General features: G+C 37.7%; 2 protein-coding genes across 2 annotated transcripts in view; both read left to right on the plus strand.

The window, feature by feature from the left end:
• LOC131992652 (torsin-1A-like) overlaps positions 1–13,616 on the plus strand; it is a 30,232-nt gene extending 16,616 nt beyond the window's left edge. The window contains exons 2-5 of the mRNA XM_059358290.1: positions 11,043–11,308; positions 11,399–11,574; positions 12,305–12,432; positions 13,059–13,616. Of these exons, the coding sequence (XP_059214273.1) occupies positions 11,043–11,308; positions 11,399–11,574; positions 12,305–12,432; positions 13,059–13,303 (815 nt within the window). The 3' untranslated portion in view covers positions 13,304–13,616. The remainder of the gene's footprint in view (positions 1–11,042; positions 11,309–11,398; positions 11,575–12,304; positions 12,433–13,058) is intronic.
• A 1,864-nt stretch (positions 13,617–15,480) lies between these two features.
• Positions 15,481–18,202, plus strand: LOC131992934 (torsin-1A-like). Its single transcript, XM_059358646.1, has 5 exons — positions 15,481–15,503; positions 16,252–16,555; positions 16,646–16,821; positions 17,472–17,599; positions 17,699–18,202. The coding sequence occupies exons 1-5, from the start codon at positions 15,481–15,483 to the stop codon at positions 17,953–17,955; spliced, it is 888 nt and encodes a 295-aa protein (XP_059214629.1). The 3' UTR covers positions 17,956–18,202.
• The last annotated feature ends 435 nt before the right edge of the window (positions 18,203–18,637 follow it).

Genomic DNA, 18,637 nt, shown 5'->3' on the forward strand with positions numbered 1-18,637 from the left:
GGATAGCATAACCTGTGATTTTTTATCATAATTTAAAAAAAATGTAATCTAATCTGAACAATTGGATTATTTCAGAATCTATCATTGAAAATACTGCACATTAAACATCAAAAGCCACAGACATTTCCTTTTTAAACATAACATATATATAACATATAAAACATTTTCAATGCAAATAAACTGCATTTTGCATTTTCAGTTTACAGTTGATCAAATCAAATGACCCTTACAAAATCAGTACTGGCACAAACAAAAAGAGACAATCTCAAAATCAAAGGGTTTTGAAAGAAAAAAAGATCAAAGCTTTAGTGTATAAAATCAATACAGTGACGAAAACATGATTTAAAGGCAGTAAAAGACTGTTAAAAGGCATGTAAAATCAGCATGGGCTCTCTGATAAAGTATGTTTTAAGGAGAGACTAAAAGGAGGTCACAGATTCAGCCGATCTGATTTACTTGGGGAGATCGCCCAAGAGTCTCGGGGCCCAAACTGCAAACTCTGTCCCTTTTATTTTTCAGCTGGGATTCTAGGAAAGATCTCAGCAGTTTGTGCTTGTGAGTGCGGTACTAAAAGGTCAGAGATATAGCAGACAGAGAGAGAGAGGCCATAAGGAGCCTCAAAAGTAATCAGTAAAACCTATTTTAAAACATAATTAATGGATAAAATAATAAAGTCAGGATTTATTAATACTCATCAGTATTTGCATCAGACCAAAGTTTTCTAATGTTTGCAGAATTTCTCATTTTGCTGGTGTTCGTGTGGGTGGCAGCTAATCCCAGCAGTGAGGGGGATGGTGAGTTTAAACAGGAGCGCAAACATCCACACACACTCCTGTACAGATGGTGTTTGACCACTGATCACTAGCAGCTCTTATCAGCACCTCGGTCCATCGGCTGTCTGCGCCGAGTCACTTTCACAGTTTAATCAGCACTCTGTGTTTGTGACTCCTTCTCGCTGTAACAGCATTTATTATCTCTGTTTGTGTGTGTGTGTGTGTGTGTGTGTGTGTGTGTAGAGGGGGTCAGAGAGCAGAAGGAGGGAGAGTAAATGAAAAGGATTCCCAGAGTTGCGAGGTATAAAGGTTGCTGATGGCTCTAGTGACCTCTTGTTCTCCATCTTCGTCAGAAAACTTAAAGCAATTAACTGTTATCTCACAACGGAGCCTTTGTCCGTCCATCGAATCCCTCAGTGTCACTTCACAGCTTTTTGTGGGAGACTGATGCACTGTGTGTGTGTGTGTGTGTGTGTGTGCTGAGACTTATCTATCCTAACCAGTTACTCCACCTGAGCAGACAGCATGAAAATCCTCTTTGGTTTTGCTACTTGATGTATTTTTTTTTTATTATTGTCATTTTTAAGACAAATCAAGTTATTCGAGAGGAGGATACACCAGTCAGGTGGGTTTTTCACAACCTGGCAACCCAAAAAGAAATTCTTATAAAGGATTATTACTTATCTATACAATATTTACACATACTGATGAACCATCAATAAAGATTTTTGTTATGACAGAACAAAGCAGAAAATTGTACTTAAATGTATGTGTTTAGAATTTAGAAAAGACTAAGTGAATCTCAGCTGCTTCGATATTGTTTTTTCATTGCAAGCGTATAAGACAAAATAAAAACAGTTTTGACAATTATCATTATATGCTTAATATTGGTTCACATGTATTATCCGTTGTCCAGTATGTGCAAATAACCTTTTTTCACAGAATATATAGAGCACAAAGTGACGTTTGGGTTAGTTAGAAATGAAGTTAGCTATTTATTTTATTTTTATATATTCTTTTTTATGGTCAGCTGTTGACTGATACTGATCATATAGTACTGATTTATTAGCTATTTATATTTGTATTAATTTTTAAAAAATGTTTAGCAGTTGTCTGATACTGAACATACAGTATTCATGTTTATTAAGCTATTTATTTTATTTTTTTAAATGTTCTAAATTTGACTGATACTGAATGTACAGTATTCATGTTTATGTAGCTATTTATTTTATTTTTATTTATTCCTTATTGTCTCACTTATCGTTTCAATATTTGGTTGATAATGTAAAACATTGTATGTAAAATGTATATTAATAATGTTAAATGTTTTTCCCTTTTTTTTATTTACATTTTTTTTTATTTTATTTGTTTAGAAAACAGCAGCTTTCTGGGTTCCTTGGCATTGTCATATTGGTGGAAAATTGGGTAACGCTTTATAATAAGGGCCTTAATAACCATTAATTAACAAGTAATAAGGCATTGTTCTCGCTTTAGATCCGGTAGTTGCAAAAAGCATAGTTAACTTATAGTTAACTTATAATAGATGAGCAATAAAGTATATTTTAATATCAATAAGCAAACAAAATAAGATTAATAAAGGCATGGCAAAGACATAATGGGTGGGTCATGGGTGTTTGTAATGCCATAATTAACACTTATATAAGCTTATAAACACACAATAATATTAATAAGCATCTTGTGAGGACTTACAAGGGCCTTATTACTTGTTAATTAATGGTTATTACAAGGACCTTAATATAAAGCGTTACTGAAAATTGTCTCACAATTCAGATAGTTAAGGTCTATTGGTTGCCTATTTGCCTATATTTTTACAAGCTCCTTTTTTCTAGACTGTCTGGAAACGGGACATTTCATAAAGCGGGAATGTGTGAAAGAGGCTTCGTAGTTATTTCGTCCACTTTCTGTTCTGTCAGTAGCTGATAAAGGACAGCCGGTGCAGCAGGTGGGTGTAAAACAAGCCCTGTGTTTATTTATTTTTCTCACCCCCACCTGCTGTTGCTTCCTCCTTTCATTTATTTTGGGATCTCCTCATTTCATCCCTCACCTCTCTGTCTGTGGCAGGTTGTTCCCAAGCCCCCCTCTCACAGCAGGGACTCCCAGATGGCAGATACATCCAGATCCAGTTGTAGTTCAGCTTTATTCACATTCATAGAAGTTAACAACATAATCACACATTCTGACCTGGTTTGAGTTATTTCTGTTTATTTTCGTGGCTATTTTTTAACAGAAGAGACTCGTTTCTACTCAAGATACCTCTGTGACCCCAATTCAGTGTGTTTATTTAGCTTTTAGACCAGAAAGGACACACACATACACACACCCAAGCAAACAGGACTGAAAGGGCCCGTTACCTTGAAGGCCACCACAGGTGTGTTTGTCTGTCCCTGTCCTTTCACTGCTCCTATTCTTGATTTAAAAAGAACAGCCTTTTAGTCTCAGCTGTCACCTTGAAACTCTCTTTGCAGACTTTGTTTGGCGCCTCACAGACTCAAGTCATTCAAACAAATCAAACACATTTATAATCTTTTCATTTTTCCTGCCATGTAGGCATAAAACCAGCTATTAATCATGTTTTATATGCTTGTAATGCATTGCCTCACATAATCTTTTTCATTGTGGTCACAGCTCATGGATTTTTAAGACAAATTTGTCATTTTTCAAGCATTTTAAAACAATAAATAATACCACTATTCAGCTTCAGTGCTTTGGCAAACGTACTGGATTGATCAGCTCACAGCAGCTTGTTTTGGAGCTCGCTCTCTCAACCTGGAAGTGGAAGAGTGATTCATTCTCTTCCACAAACACATTATATCCCGAAAGTGCTGTTGCACTGAGAAAAGTGGGTGTTTGGTTTTTCAAATTAAAAGTTACAAATCATGTACAGAAGTGTGTGTATAAAGTTAGGGGTACATTTGTCTGTGTGGTTGAGTGTGTTCATTACGATGAATGTCTTTTGGCTCCGGCCCAACTAGAACCATATAGCTCCCTCATAAGGTTTTACGGCTGTCAGTGGAGCGTGTCGGTCCTTTTCGTCTGCTTCGTAGCTCCCTGCAGGCACCTTGGCTCAGCTTCATACCTCTATTGTAATCAGTGGAGTTGAATGTGTTTGCTAAGCGGTCACGTCCACAGTGGAGATCATGCTGGGTGATTCAAGTTTACTATTCTTAAATGACTGATTCAGGCACCAACAAGGGTTCATTTCAGTTTAGTTCCAATCAGAGTTTAGCAAACCTCTTTACATTACCGCCCCATTTTATAAGAATTGGGGGTGGGGCACAGGGGGACAGGGGGTTGAGGGGAGATAATAAAAAATAATTAATCAATATATAATTCAAGTGTTTGAGGGCTTACAACATTATGACTGGAGTATCTGAAGGCTATTCCCATGCGGAATTATGCCTCATAAATTGTTGCAGCACCTGTTGGGTCTATAGCATTTTTTGCAAAGATTTGGTGCAAAATGTTTAACTTTTTTTTTCTAAATAATTGATACAAATTGACAAAAATCCCCCCAGAGTATCACATAAGACACTAAGAACTCTACAGAAAAATCGATACTGGTTTTTTGACTTTAGAGTTTTCTGCAAGAATTGCATTATTCGGTAATTGGGTGGTGAGCACTTCTGTTCTGTAAACTGCACAGAAACCCCCTTATTGTCTTTATACCTAGAAAAGCCACACATCCTTTAAATGCCCTACGTTGTGGTTGTAAAATTTCATGAGGCTGTGATTATCCTAGAGGTCACAGCAGCTCATTTTATACAGTGATGTTAATTTAATCCACATGGCTCTCAGCTTTCCAGTGATTTCCAATTTATGCAATTCCAAACAGTTTAGGGACCTCAGTATGCCGAAATATTTATTAACAATAAGTGAAAAATAACACATTTATTTAAAAACTGTCCTCAAGTTTAAGTTTAGTTAATACTCATATTTCACATTTCAAAGGAAATAAATTTAATCTAGGTTCAGGGGTAAAAACTAAACTGACATTTAAAGCAAGGTTCAAATTTAATCTCTCTTAATTCTAAGGTAGTTTTAAAGTCCGATGCAACATGAAGAAAAGCTCAACTTTTTTCTTAACCAGGTTTAAAAATCCTTGTTGGTGCCTTAATATATAGCTCAATTTATTTCCTGAAAGCATGAAATTGAGGTTTTACTTTGAAAATAATATTTTGCATAGATAGTTTTGAACCCTAATAAAACAACCACAAACAACACCCATTTTCCAGCAGAAATTCCAAATCACAGATAAATCTACAAATATCTTACCACAGTTAGAGGAATGTTTTCACATTGATATAAAATATTGATTATAGTCACTTTCAATTTAAGTAAAAGAGGAAAATTACACATAGTAGAAACACAAGAACATGTCGCCGCTGCTCATGATTGTGTCACAGGTCAGATATGGGTGTTTCTGCAACTACGGTCACTTTTGACTCTCCCAAATAAAAAAAATCAACCTCGATGAATTTCAATTTTAACCATCAGAGTCTGTAATACATATAAACAGGTACACAAAATGTTATGGTTTTCATCACTTTTTCTTGCAAAATGTCCTTACCGCAACATTAAAATGACGTTCATTTTATACATTTTCCTTTTTGAATTTCTACCAAAATGTTAAAACATTTACATTTTAATTTTTTTTTATTTTACGTATATATACGTACATGTTTCCAGGATATAAACAATTAATTTGGAGGAATAATAATATGAAGTAACATCGAAGTAGACCGTCTTTGCTCTGGGCCCCTCCCTTGGTGTGGGAGGTCGGCTGCGGGGAATATTCACCACCTGAGAGAGGAAGGCCGAGGCGGATGTTGGATATGAAATCACTTCCTGCTTGGGGTCTGAATATAGTCATGATGGTGTTCAGAGGGGATGTTTACAGAGTGGACTGCAGGGGCTCCTGACACAATAGGAACGGCTCAGAGTGTGTTTGTTGGATGACGGCAGGCATTGTACTGCAGAAATGTATTCTCCCTCTCATTCTTCAAGTAGAGCTCCAGTTAGCCCTTTGTTGCTCCGTATTCTCCTGCTGCATGCTGGGATATCTGGGCTCTGCTGTGGAACGTTCAGCTCAGAGGACGAGCTTTGCCGTGACATTTATTTGGCAGCCGGCAGAAAACACATCTCACTCATTCTAACACACTGTTGGTGAATTACTTTCCATGCTGGTACAATAGTTGAGATCTGAGAGCAGGTGTTTCAGGTTATCTGTGTCAAATGGACTCTTCCTTCCTCTCTGAGCCGTGTCTTGGCCTGTCTGATGGACTTGTTCGCTCTCCTGGGCCACTGTCTATAAAGGTTTCTCTGCTATCCACTCCGTCTATGTCTCGAACAAAACTGAGGACAGGAACAGTTGTTGAAGATGGATTTGTTCTATATTTAAGATTGGTAAACACAATAAAACCAACAAGTTCTCCACCCTAAACAACAGAATAGACCATATTTCAATACTACCCATAACGACACATATTAGCGTTTTGCGGCTACAGAGTGGAGTGCACTGCAAATGATTTGGTTCTTACCAAGATTTTAAAAAAAGCATATTTAGTAGTGTTAGATAATTTATCTTGTTTTAAGAAATAATTTCTTTTTTTAAGTGTTCAACATGCTTATTTCTAGATTTAACAATCTTAATTCAAGAAATCTTGTCAATTGAAATTATATGTCCATGAAGCAAGATCATTTCCCTCAGATTTAGTGTTTTTATCTTGTTTATAGACACCCCTTTTTTGCTGTGTGTTCTAAAAATAACACGCAAGTCATTATACATAGAGATATGTAGTAGACAGTAGACAGTAGACAGTTTAAAAAAGCTGCAGTTTCGGTGAATTTAGGCTACAAAACCACTGACCTAGGTTTAGGGCAAAGAACATCCTGGTGAGGTGTTATAAAAGACATTTTAAACCGGAAGTGAAGTAGTTACCAGGGTGACATGAGCCACAGAAGTTACGTAAAAAACGCAAGTTATGTAAAAAAAAAAAAAGTAAGTTATGTTAAAAAAAAAACACATAAAAACGTAAATTACGTTTTTTTTTAAAAAGTGATTCACAAACCCTGAGCCACGGAAGCGACAATAAAAATGAAAGTTACATAAAAAGTAGTTTACTTTTGTTTTCACACTGGACATGAACCCTGTTCTCCTGGATGAAAGTCTGCTGTTTGTTCGTCCCATTCCGCCCCGAGTTTGACATCCTCCATTTAAACTCTGCATCATCTTCAATCATTACTACTACTTAAGCAAGATGGCGGCAGAGGACAGTATAAAACTTATAATTTGCAATGAAATGCATTTAATACTCCAATCACAGCTGAGAGCAGTCCAAAGGCTGGATCAATAACTGGGCAAAAACCATACCGGGCTTTGAGGCTCTCAGGTGTGACAATTACTTTTTGGCAACATGATTAATTGCAAATTTGTTGGGTAAGATGCACCATATTAGATGATGAGGGCATTTTTATTTGTGTTAAAAACAACTTTTTTAACACTTCACTATTTCAGTTGCAATCCTGACCACTGAGGCTGGATTAAAAGACCACATATTTACTTGTAATCATCTAAAAGCAACTGTAGAAGAGAGTCCTACTGATTATGTTTGCCTCAGAAACCATAAGCTGGTTAATCTGGTGCAGCACTGTGTCCTGAGGTTATTTGCCATAATTTGTCAGCTGTAATGAAATACATTGTTCCCCACAGCCTTCAGTAAGCTACTGCAGAGTGGTCACTCTCCACAGGATGGCAGCAGAGCACTGATATGACCTGTTCTGCTGCATATTGAGAATGTGTGTCTGCAAGAATATTCATTGTGATCGGGTATCTCCTTTAGTATCGGCTACCCTGATAAACTGTAGGGTTGACTCAATGGAAGCTCACCATGTTGATAAGATTGATGTGCAGACAGAGGAAATGTTTCTTGATGTTTAAATCAAATTTTCGGCAACTAAAATGAAATGTCCAGTAACAAATGCAAGTACAGAGGTACTTTTTCTACATCATTATTTAGAACATAAAAGCATGTTTTCCTCTCTGTCAGGGTAAGAAATCATCAACTGGGACAGATGCATCAAAGTATGATAATAATAATAATAATAATAATAATAATAATAATAATAATAATAATAATATATTAGTAGTACACTGCCATTTTTTCTCTATATATTATAAGGGCTGCACAATTAATCTAAAATGTTATCAAACTTGCAGTATGGACTGTTAAATATGTGTCCAAATACCATTTTGAGTATTTTAAGTTTTGTGATGCTGCAAGATATCCCGCCCAAAAAAAGACTACTAGACTTTTTTTGTTTTTTGTTAATATTATTTAGCTATACTCTACACAACTTAACTAGGAGACCAATAATTTCAGGAATTTTGTCTCATTTGTCCTATTTGGTAAATGACTTAACATAAGGATTTATTTAACTTTAATTTATTTCATGCCAAAAACAAATCGTTTGGAATAACGAGATCCTGTTTCGACTTCGTCCTCTTTATGTGTGCAAGCCACATTAATGTGCATACACCAAAACTAATCAATCACATAATGACAATATCTGGAAACAACATATGAAGAGTAATTTGCAAAAACAAATGAAAGCCATTCTTAAAATGAATGAAACAACACCAGTTAGATTGATATTCCTTTGAGTACACAATTTAATCTCATTATTTAGGAAAAAAGAAAAATTATGTGTGTCTCATCAAAACATCCTTGTTTGAAGGATATGCCTTGACTTGCATGAGCACAAATAATTAAAACTAAAATAAATTAAAAAGAGATATGTTTTGCAAATTAACCATAACCAACAATGAGGATAAAGAAATATGAAAGAATGAGTGTAAATTATTATTTAACCCACATAGAAACTCCAACATGCAGTGTGGAGCTGCCCTCTACTGGCTGCTGTGATTTTAATAAGCTGTATTACTTTTTGAAATCTTTAAAACACTTCCCTGTGTGATTTGTGCACTATATTTTAATTAATTACTACAGGCATGTTGGAACTGAGTAGGCATTGTAACTGAAGCCTGATACATATTCATAAACACTCCTGGACAAAATCTTAAGGCCGGTGGAAAAATTACAAGCATTCGCATTTTGCATTGGTAAAACATTACCAGGTTGTAAGTAAAGCTTCGAAATGCAAAAAGAATAAACAGGAGCAAAAGATTAACAACAAAAAAAATAGAGTAGGCAATTTATTGAAAACTGCATTTAAACTCAAACAGGCTGTTCAGCAGCTGATCAAAAGTTTAAGACCACAGCCCAAAATAACCCCAAAACAAAACTAAAAGTGTCAAAAAGGAAGTGAGTAGTCCCACTGTTCTTGTTGATTACTTAAAAAAAATAATGTAGGCATGCATGATGTGAGTTCTTCCAGGAGGCTGGTGGGAATGCTGCTCGATGTGGTGAAGATGGCTTCACAAAGTGCATCCGTGGTTCGGAACTACCATCTGTTTTGGTAGACTTCCCTTGCCATCCATCCCCAAACGTTGTCAATGGGTTTTAGATCAGTCCAGAAGAGTAACGTTATTCTCCTGGAAGAAGTCTTTCAGGTCAGGCGGGTGTTGTGAACTGCAGCATTGTCCTGTTGAAAGACCCAGTCATCACCACACAGACGAGGGCCCTAAGTCAAGAGGGATGCCCACTGCAACATCTCTGTGTAGCCCCTGCACAACCTGAAGCTACACTGTGCTGCGTAAAAGACACCTCCAGTGGGATCTCCTTCTCATGCCAGTAACGTTTGAAGCCATCAGGACCATCCAGGTTAAAAAAAATTCTCGTCAGAGAATAAAACTTTCTTCCACCTTTCAATGTCCAATCTCTGGTGCTCCCTTGCAAAGTGCAAACAGGCAAGTTTATGGCATGAGAGGAGATGTGGCCTTTGAAGACATTTTTTGTTCTTTAAGCCCTTCTGTTGCAGATGCCGTCTTATGGTTATTGGGTTACAGTCAGCATCAGTAGGGACTTTAATTTGGGTAGAGGATCAGCCCGTGTCTTCACGGAGAGCCTGTAGGATCCTCTGGCTCAGGGCAGGTGCAATTTTTTTGGGTCTACCACTTGACTTTTTGTTCCATAACCCTCAGGATCCTATAAGAAATTTAAAACGAAATCATCCAACCTCAGCAGCGATGGCGTATTACGAGACACCTTGCTTGTGCAGCTCGATAATCCTGCCACGTTCAAAGATGGAAAGCCTTTTTGCCTTTGCCATCAGGGGGTCATTACAGTATGACAGAATGTCTGATAGAAAACGACATGAAAGCCAGATTTTTGCACAGATTTTGACTTTTTAAGGCTGTGGTCTTAAACTTTTGATCAGCTGTTAAACAGCCTGTTTGAGTTTAAATGCAATTTTCAATAAATTGCCGACTCAATTTTTTTTCTCTCAGGTTCACGTTGTCGGAATTTACTTTCATAAGGACTCTAGTCTGCGAATGAGTGAAGTCTTCCCTTGTGTTGTCTTACCATATACACTCTGCTTACATCAGGAATTAACCGTTTTTGATGATGAAAGCAGTGCAAATATATTTTTTGTTGAATATTATTTTGACAACCGGTGTTCTGGTAAACACGTTTGATCCGTTCACACTGTGGCGGAAGATCTACAATACAGGTGAAAGATGTGATTCAACATGGATTTCCTTTAACGCAAAAGGTGAGGCCAATGTGAAGACAGTTGTTCAATTTAAGTTTGTTGAGCCCAATTGAGTCAATTTAATCTGGAACATGGACAAAATTTTAATGCATCCTGACTCATTTGTCACCTCACCTCACCTTATAATAATATGTTTATATTTATTTTTTTGGTTGCACGCAGCCACTTTCAGCAAGCTTCCTATTAGAGGGAGCAATCTCAGAATAAATAAGGGAGAAGGCGTGTTTGAAATTAGTTGGATCCATGACAGTGTGGACATTTTGCAAGAAGACCTCTACAACTTGTCTCTAAGTGAGGTGACTTTTTTGGTATGTACCTTTAAAAACCTAAGGCAGGTTGAACAATCAATCAGGTTTGACATCTTTAGGCACTAGTCACACCCTTTCTGCATCAGATCAAGAACACAGAAAGCTTGTAAAACACTAAATGAATGAGATTTCTTTGTTTGGTGTTATTTATATAATATTCCTGCCCATTGTGACCTATAAGTTCTGTCTCTGAAGTCCTACCTGTGAGCTGTTTGGTTCCTTTTTATTTCTTTTTCAATTAAATCTAAACTCTCCTGTTGACCTCTAGCTCTCAAGGCTGACCTGCAAAACAAACTGTTAGGACAGCACATCGCCTCACGCGTCATCCTGAAAGCTGTGAGTGGATTCATGAGCAACGAGAACGCGAAGAATCCCCTGCTGCTCTCTCTGCACGGACGGTCCGGCATAGGGATGAACTTTGTCAGCGAGCTGATCGCTGAAAACATTTTTAAGGAGGGAATGGACAGCAGCTTCGTTCATCTTTTCCTAGCCACATTTCATTTCCAGGATAAAAATAAATTGGAGACCTATAAGGTATGACAGAACGGAAACACAATTCAAAATAGAGGCACCATTCTGTTTGGCCTTCTGTATAAATACATATAATTTAATTGTTGTCCTTAGACACAGTTACAGCAGTGGATCAAAGGCAATGTCACCAACTGTGAACGCTCCATGTTCATCTTTGAAGAGATGGACAAGATGCATCCTGGCTTGATTGACAGCATAAAGCCGTACCTGGGGTACCACAACAAGCTGGATGGAGTTTCTTATCGGAGAGCCATCTTCATCTTCCTCAGGTGAAATACACTTGTTGAGGTCTGATTAATCTGTACCACAGAGAGGGGAAATGTAGGTAAGAAAATGCTGTTTGACGACAGATTGTAATAAAATTACATTTTTTTAATTTAGTGATGTTCACAAGGTCACTTTATTAAACTGTGGTCATGGTATGAGGCTCTGTGGTTCCAGAAGTAGGAGAGATGGTCTTGTAGTTTTTTTGTTTTCATAAAATGTTTGCATTTGCTGATTGACATGGTTTCTGCTAATCTTGCAATTTTTGTTACTGCATGTCCTAAAATCAACATTTACAATGACACACCCTGTTTTGCAGAAAATACAGCCAACAACATTCAATTTGATTTGTATAATAATTAGATTTATATTTGCTAAGGAGTTTGCATGTTCTCCCCATGTCAGCATAGGTTCTCTCCTTTCCTCTGGCTTACTCCCACAGTTCAAACACATGCAACTTTGGTTTAATTGGTGACTTTAAGCTGCCCATAGATGTGAATGGGAGCGTGATTGGTTGTCTGTCTCTATGTGTCAGCTCTGTGATGGTCAGGACTCTGCCGACCTGTCCAGGCTGTACCCTGCCTCTTGCCCAATGTCAGCTGGGATTGGCTCCAGCACACTCCAACCCGAGTTCAGATAATCGGTTAAAGATAATGGATGGAGGGTTATTTGCTCAGTGTAAATGTGGTCACAATCTAATTTGAGTATGTCTCCTGTGTCTGATCTTCCTCCTAGTAATGCTGAAGCGGATATCATCACACAGAAAGCTTTAGAGTTTGTGAGAGAGGGGCGAGATCGAGAAGAGATCGAGCTAGAAGATCTGGAAACATCACTCTCTGACTCAGCATTTAACAACATTGAAAGTAAGTAGACATGTTTTTGTGAACCTGGTCTCACAGGAATCCGTGAAATAGCAACGTATTCGCTTAACTCAAAATCCGTGGAATAGCCACAGAATCACTCAAATTTCCGTGAAACTGACACGGATTTCGTTACAATGCATGTTAATGACAGTCATATCCCGTGGCTATTCCATGGATATTTTTTCCTATTGGTTTGTTCCAAGTCACGTGACTTTCAAGGTCCCGGCGGTCAGAATAAAAAACATGGCGGACAGTTCTCTAATTTTTAGTGAAAAAATCAATATTTTGACTTAGTTTCTGCATAAAAATGGATTTTGATCACATTTCTAGTGAGAAATATATGTTTTATTTTCTAAATATTCACTCAGTGAATGTACATAATCACTTTGTATGTTGGAATAGCCACGGGATATGCATTGTAGCGAAATCCGTGTCAGTTTCACAGAAATTTGAGTGATTCCGTGGCTATTCCACGGATTTTGAGTTAAGCAAATCCGTGGCTATTTCACGGATTCCTGTGAGACCATGTTGGTTTTTGTCTTGGTCATCACTCAAAAATAGATTCAATAAATAAGCTTCCTTTCTTTTGAGTTTCTTACTACTGTCAGTCTCTAATTAATTTCAAGGTGGCTTTTGGCACTCAACCTTGATTGACGAGAACTTGGTGGACTTCTTCATCCCGTTTCTGCCTCTGGAGTACCAACATGTTGTTCAATGCATCATGGCTGAGATGAGAGCCAGAAATCTTTGGCCAGACAAGAAGGTGGCAGACCAGGTGGCCAGAGACTTAAGATATATCCCCAAAGTTGAGAGAGTGTTCTCAATGAAAGGCTGCAAGACAATAGCGAAAAGGTTGGACCACTACTTGTAATTCCTGCATGTGATGAATTCATATGATTGTTACTTTTCTAACATGTAAAAACGCTCTCAGACAGATAACTGAGGAGAGGAAGTCCAGCTGTATTATCATACCATTAGCAAACTGGAGTGAACCTACCTGTAGTGTGTTTGTGAAACTGATAATACATACATTGTGTCTACATATGAGAATGTTGAGTTAAAGATGTTGAACTTTCAAGATGAATTCACAAGTGTTAATTGGCTTCTGCAGCTTTCAGCTAATACCAGTTCTGTTACTTTGCCTGAACAATAACGACAAACCTGTCTTTGTCTATAAAGCATTAGTTCTGGAGCTCTGCAGCTCACAAAATGTAGTAAAATGTTGTCAGACGAGTCAAAATATAGCTGAATAAAGCATCAATAAATAACACCATCGGTTACTCATTAATTGTAAATCATTTGGTTTACAAGTTTCCAATTTTACCAATGTGGATATGCCAAAGTAAAATTTTTAAGGTACTTATACTTAACTGGAGTATTTCCATTAATGTAACTTTATACGTCTTCTACATTTTCCATGCACAAGCTTGTGTCTGTGTAAAGCATGACTAACATTCAACTTCAAGTGGTGTATAACACCGATAACCTGCACAGATATCACAACAACAATACGTACACATTAAACCAAATAATCGATTACAGGTTAAACTTGTGCTTAGCCTTTTGCCTGTTGCTATCTAGGCTATCTTGGTTCCTGGTGGGCTCCCGCAGTCCTTTGCTGGGTGTGGTTGCAGACTGGTTGCTGCTGTCTTCTGAGTGAAGTCGCCTTCTCGCTCCTGTTGCATTTGAAGCAGCTGAGGGACCTTCTGTGGTGGTCTCTGGGCTGTTGTAGTAGTCGAGAGAGGGTAGGCCATGGCTGCAGGGTTTCTTATCTCTGGAGGGAGATCCCAACGGGAGGATCCAAGCCTGTCCTGGCCAGATGCTGGAGGCCCTGTCCTCTGAGTGGAGCAGGGTCTGTCTCTCATGGGAGACGGTGGAGAGGGTAATAGAAAAATAAAGCAGAGGCTGCAGGGTTTTATAACCCATGAGACTTCCTGTGAAGACAGAGGTTCTTTCTGACCAATGAAGTTATCAAACATGAATGGATGGATGATTGTATCGTCCGCGCTGGTCATCCAAACTACACAAATTATATGGGCACAAAACCCACTACAGGGGCCACCATTAAATATGAAAGGATGTCTGTCATTTTATTCATAGGTTCACCAGAAACGATTGCCTTACAAAGACTAAAAAAGTGCATTCTTTAAAGTTTCATTTGAACTAAATTTCTCCTACTTTTCTAAGTTTGTTGCTGTGACAGCCCTGGTGTGATCACAAAATCAGATTGACTTGCATAAACACAAAAAGCATGATTAAGCAAAATAAATAAAACAGATATATGTTTTCGCAAATGAACCATAACCAACAATGAGGATAAATAAATATAAATGAATGAGATTATACTTTTGTCAAAGTGTAAATTAACATATTTAACCCACATAGAAACTCCAATCTGCAGTGTGGAGCTGCCCTCTACTGGCTGCTGTGATTTTAATAAGATTTTATTACTTTTTTTAAACTTTAAAACAGTTTTGCCATTGTCTTCTCTGTGTGATTTGTGCACTATATTTTAAATTAATTCATACAGGCATGTGGGCACTGAGTAGGCATTGTAACTGAAGCCTGATACATATTCATATGTACGTATTCCCATATACATGAACAAACTCACAATTAATCATACTACAAAAACTCTCAGTGAGCTGGGGCTTTTGAGGGGTCTGGGGCCTCATGGCAGGTAATCTTTCAAGTATAATTGGTCAATAACTGGTTAACATCAAAACAATTCAGGTTCAACTTTTATAATTAATGGGACACGTTGACAGCAACTCATGAAAAGTTGCTCAACAGGTTCACGTTGCAGGAAGTTACTTTCATAAGGACTCCAGTCTGCGAATGAATGAAGTCTTCCCTTGTGATGTCTTACCATATAAACGCTGCTGACATCAGGAGTTAACCATTTTTGACGATGAAAGCAATACAAATATATTTTTTGTTTACTATTATTTTGACAACCAATGTCCTGGTAAACACGTTTGATCCAATCGCCGGTATCAAGAGACTGTGGCAGAAGATCTACAATACAGATGAAAGATGTGATTTAACATGGATTTCCTTCAACGCAAAAGGTGAGGCAAATGTGAAGACAGATGTTCTGTGTTTATAGTTTGACAAAATTTCAATTAACCTCACTCGCTTGTAGGTTGACCTATCACCTCACCTCACTTAATAGTTGATTATAATAATACAATTATATTTATTTTTTTGGTTGCAGCCACTTCTTATTAGAGGGAGCAATCTCAGAATAAATGATCATGTTTGAAATGAGTTGGATCCATGACAGTGTCGACATTTTGTAAGAAGACCTCTTGGTATGGACCTGCACTTATATATCATATATATTTTCTAGTCTCTTTGACCACTCAAATCGCTTTACTACAGACTGCGCTCGTTCACACACATTCATACTGGCAGAGGCTACCCTAAATGATGCCACCTGCCACCATTGGGCATCACCTATGAACGCAGCGTCGGGAGCAATTTGAGGTTCAAGGATACTTCGACATGTAGGCTGCCATGGTAAGGGATCGAACCACCAACCTTCCGATCAGTGGGCGACAACACAACACAGCCGCACCTTTAAAAAAATGTTTTAACCTAAGACAGCTTGAACAATAAATCAGGTTTGACCTCTTTAAGCACTCGTCACACCCTTTCTGCATCAGATCAAGAACACAGAAAACTTGTGAAACATTAAATTAATGTTTTATTTGGTGTTGTTTATATAATATTTCCGCTCATTGTGACTTATTATTTCTGTCTCTGAAGCCCTACCTGTGAGCTGTTTAGTTCCTTTTTATTTCTTTTTCAATTAAGTCTAAACTCTCCTGTTGACTCTGCTCTTCACTCTCTAGGTCTCAAGGCTGACCTGCAAAACAAACTCTTCGGACAGCACATCGCATCAAACATCATCCTGAAAGCTGTGAGTGGATTCATGAGCAACAAGATCCCGAAGAAGCCCCTGGTGCTCTCTCTGCACGGACGGTCCGGCACAGGGAAGAACTTTGTTATCCAGCTGATCGCTGAAAACATTTTCAAAGAGGGAATGAACAGCCGCTTCGTTCATGTTCTCCCAGCCGATATTTACTTCCCGCATAAAAGTAAATTGGAGACCTATAAGGTATGACAAAAAGGAAACAAAAATGTAAAAAAGAGGCATCATTCTGTTTAGCCTACTGTATGAATACATTCAATTTAACTTTTTTCTTAGACACAGTTACAGCAGTGGATCAAAGGCAATATCACCAGCTGTGAACACTCCATGTTCATCTTTGATGAGATGGATGAGATGCATCCTGGCTTGATTGACAGCATAAAGTCCTACCTGGGGTACCACAACATGCTGGATGGAGTTTCTTATCGGAGAGCCATCTTCATCTTCCTCAGGTGAAAGCATGAATGCATTTGTTTGAGATATCAGAATTTTTCAATTGACGACCAAAGGGGTCGATCTGCAGAAGAAAAATAAAAAAGACAATCGTCACAATAAGGTTTGGGCATTGTCTATTAAATTGGCAATCAATGGACGATTATATCGTCAGTGCTGGTCATCTGAACTAGCTTGATGGAGTTTCTTTTCGGAAAGCCATCTTCAAATAACTTTGGAGGAATTAAATGTTTATTAATTGATTCAAACCTAGATGTAGACAGACAAGAGCACTGGGAGAATGCTGTCTGACAATGTATTGCAAGGAAATTACATTTCTTTTTAAATTCAGTGATGTTCACCAGGTCACGTTCATAAACTATGATTGTAGTATAAGGCTCAGTGGTTCCAGAAACAGGAGAGATGGTCTTGTAGTTCTTTATGTTCTTCATTAAATGTTTGCATTTGCTGATTGGACATGGTTGCTGCTAATTCTGCTATTTTTGTTACTGCATGTCCCAAAATGTACAATCAGCACACCCTGTTGTTGCAGAAAATACAAGCAACAACATTTAAATTGATTTGTATAAGTATGCATAGTTTGTAAGTGTAAATGTGGTAAAAAAAAATCTAATTTGAGTATGCCTCCTGTTTCTGATCTTCCTCCTAGTAATACTGGAGGGGATATAATCACACAGAAAGCTTTAGAGTTTGTGAGAGAGGGGCGAGATCGAGAAGAAATTGAGCGACAAGATCTGCAAACATCACTGTCTGAATTAGCATTTGACAACAAAAAAAGTAAGTAGACATATATTTTTATTTGCACAAAAATAGATTATAAAAAGCTTTCTTTCTTTTGGGTTTTTACAACTGTCAGTGTCTCTTATTAATTTCAAGGTGGCTTTTGGCATTCAAGCTTGATTGATGCGAACTTGGTGGACTTCTTCATCCCGTTTCTGCCTCTGGAGCACCGACATGTTGTTCAGTGCGTCATGGCTGAGATGAGAGCCAAAAATCTTTGGGCAGACGAGAAGGTGGCAAACAAGGTGGCCAGAGATCTCAACTATTTTCCCAAAATGGAGAGAGTGTTCTCTTCTCAAGGCTGCAAGACAGTAGAGAGCAATTTGTACCTCTACATTCTAGAGTCTGAATAATAACAATTACTTTCTAACATGTAAAAATGCTCTCAGACAAATAACTGAGGAGAGGAAGTCAAGCTATATAATCATACCATTAGTAATCTGGAGTGAACCTACCTGTAGTGTGTTGTTGAAACTGATAATACATTCATCGTGTCTACATACATGAGAATGTTGAGTTAAAGATGTTGAACTATAAAGATGAATTCATGAGTGTTAATTGGCTTCTGATGCTTTCAGCTAATACCAGTTCTGTTTCTTTACCTGAACAATAACAACAAACCTGTCTTTGTCTATAAAGCATTAATTATGGAGCTCTATTTGATTTTAATTAAGTCTCTTTTCTAAGGTTGTTGCTGTGACAGCCCTGGTGTGATCACATCACATCAGTCTGTGTATAACAAAAAAATAAAGATATGTTTGGACAAAAGCGTCAGCTAAATGACATGTAATGTGATGTAATATGTGATAAATTATATTCAGGTTTTAATTACCATTAGTCATAATGGTAGGTTGGTTTTTACATTTAAACATAAATGAACTGTCCGATTTAAACACTTGAACTGTCAATCACAGAACAACAATATCTGTAAACAACATTCAATATGAAAAGCTCATTTGCAGAAATGGAGAAAAGGCCATTCTTAAAATTAATCAACCAACATCCATTTGAGCGATATTCCTTTGTTTGCATGAA

The sequence above is a fragment of the Centropristis striata genome, chromosome 19 (assembly GCF_030273125.1).
Source record: "Centropristis striata isolate RG_2023a ecotype Rhode Island chromosome 19, C.striata_1.0, whole genome shotgun sequence".
Taxonomy (NCBI): domain Eukaryota; kingdom Metazoa; phylum Chordata; class Actinopteri; order Perciformes; family Serranidae; genus Centropristis; species Centropristis striata.

Coding starts and splice junctions, on each gene's coding strand:
- LOC131992934 (XM_059358646.1), top strand. CDS start 15,481: ATGGATTTCCTTCAACGCAAAAG. Junction 15,504..16,251: donor GATTTCCTTCAACGCAAAAG/GTGAGGCAAATG, acceptor TTTTCAATTAAG/TCTAAACTCTCCTGTTGACT. Junction 17,600..17,698: donor AGCATTTGACAACAAAAAAA/GTAAGTAGACAT, acceptor ATTAATTTCAAG/GTGGCTTTTGGCATTCAAGC.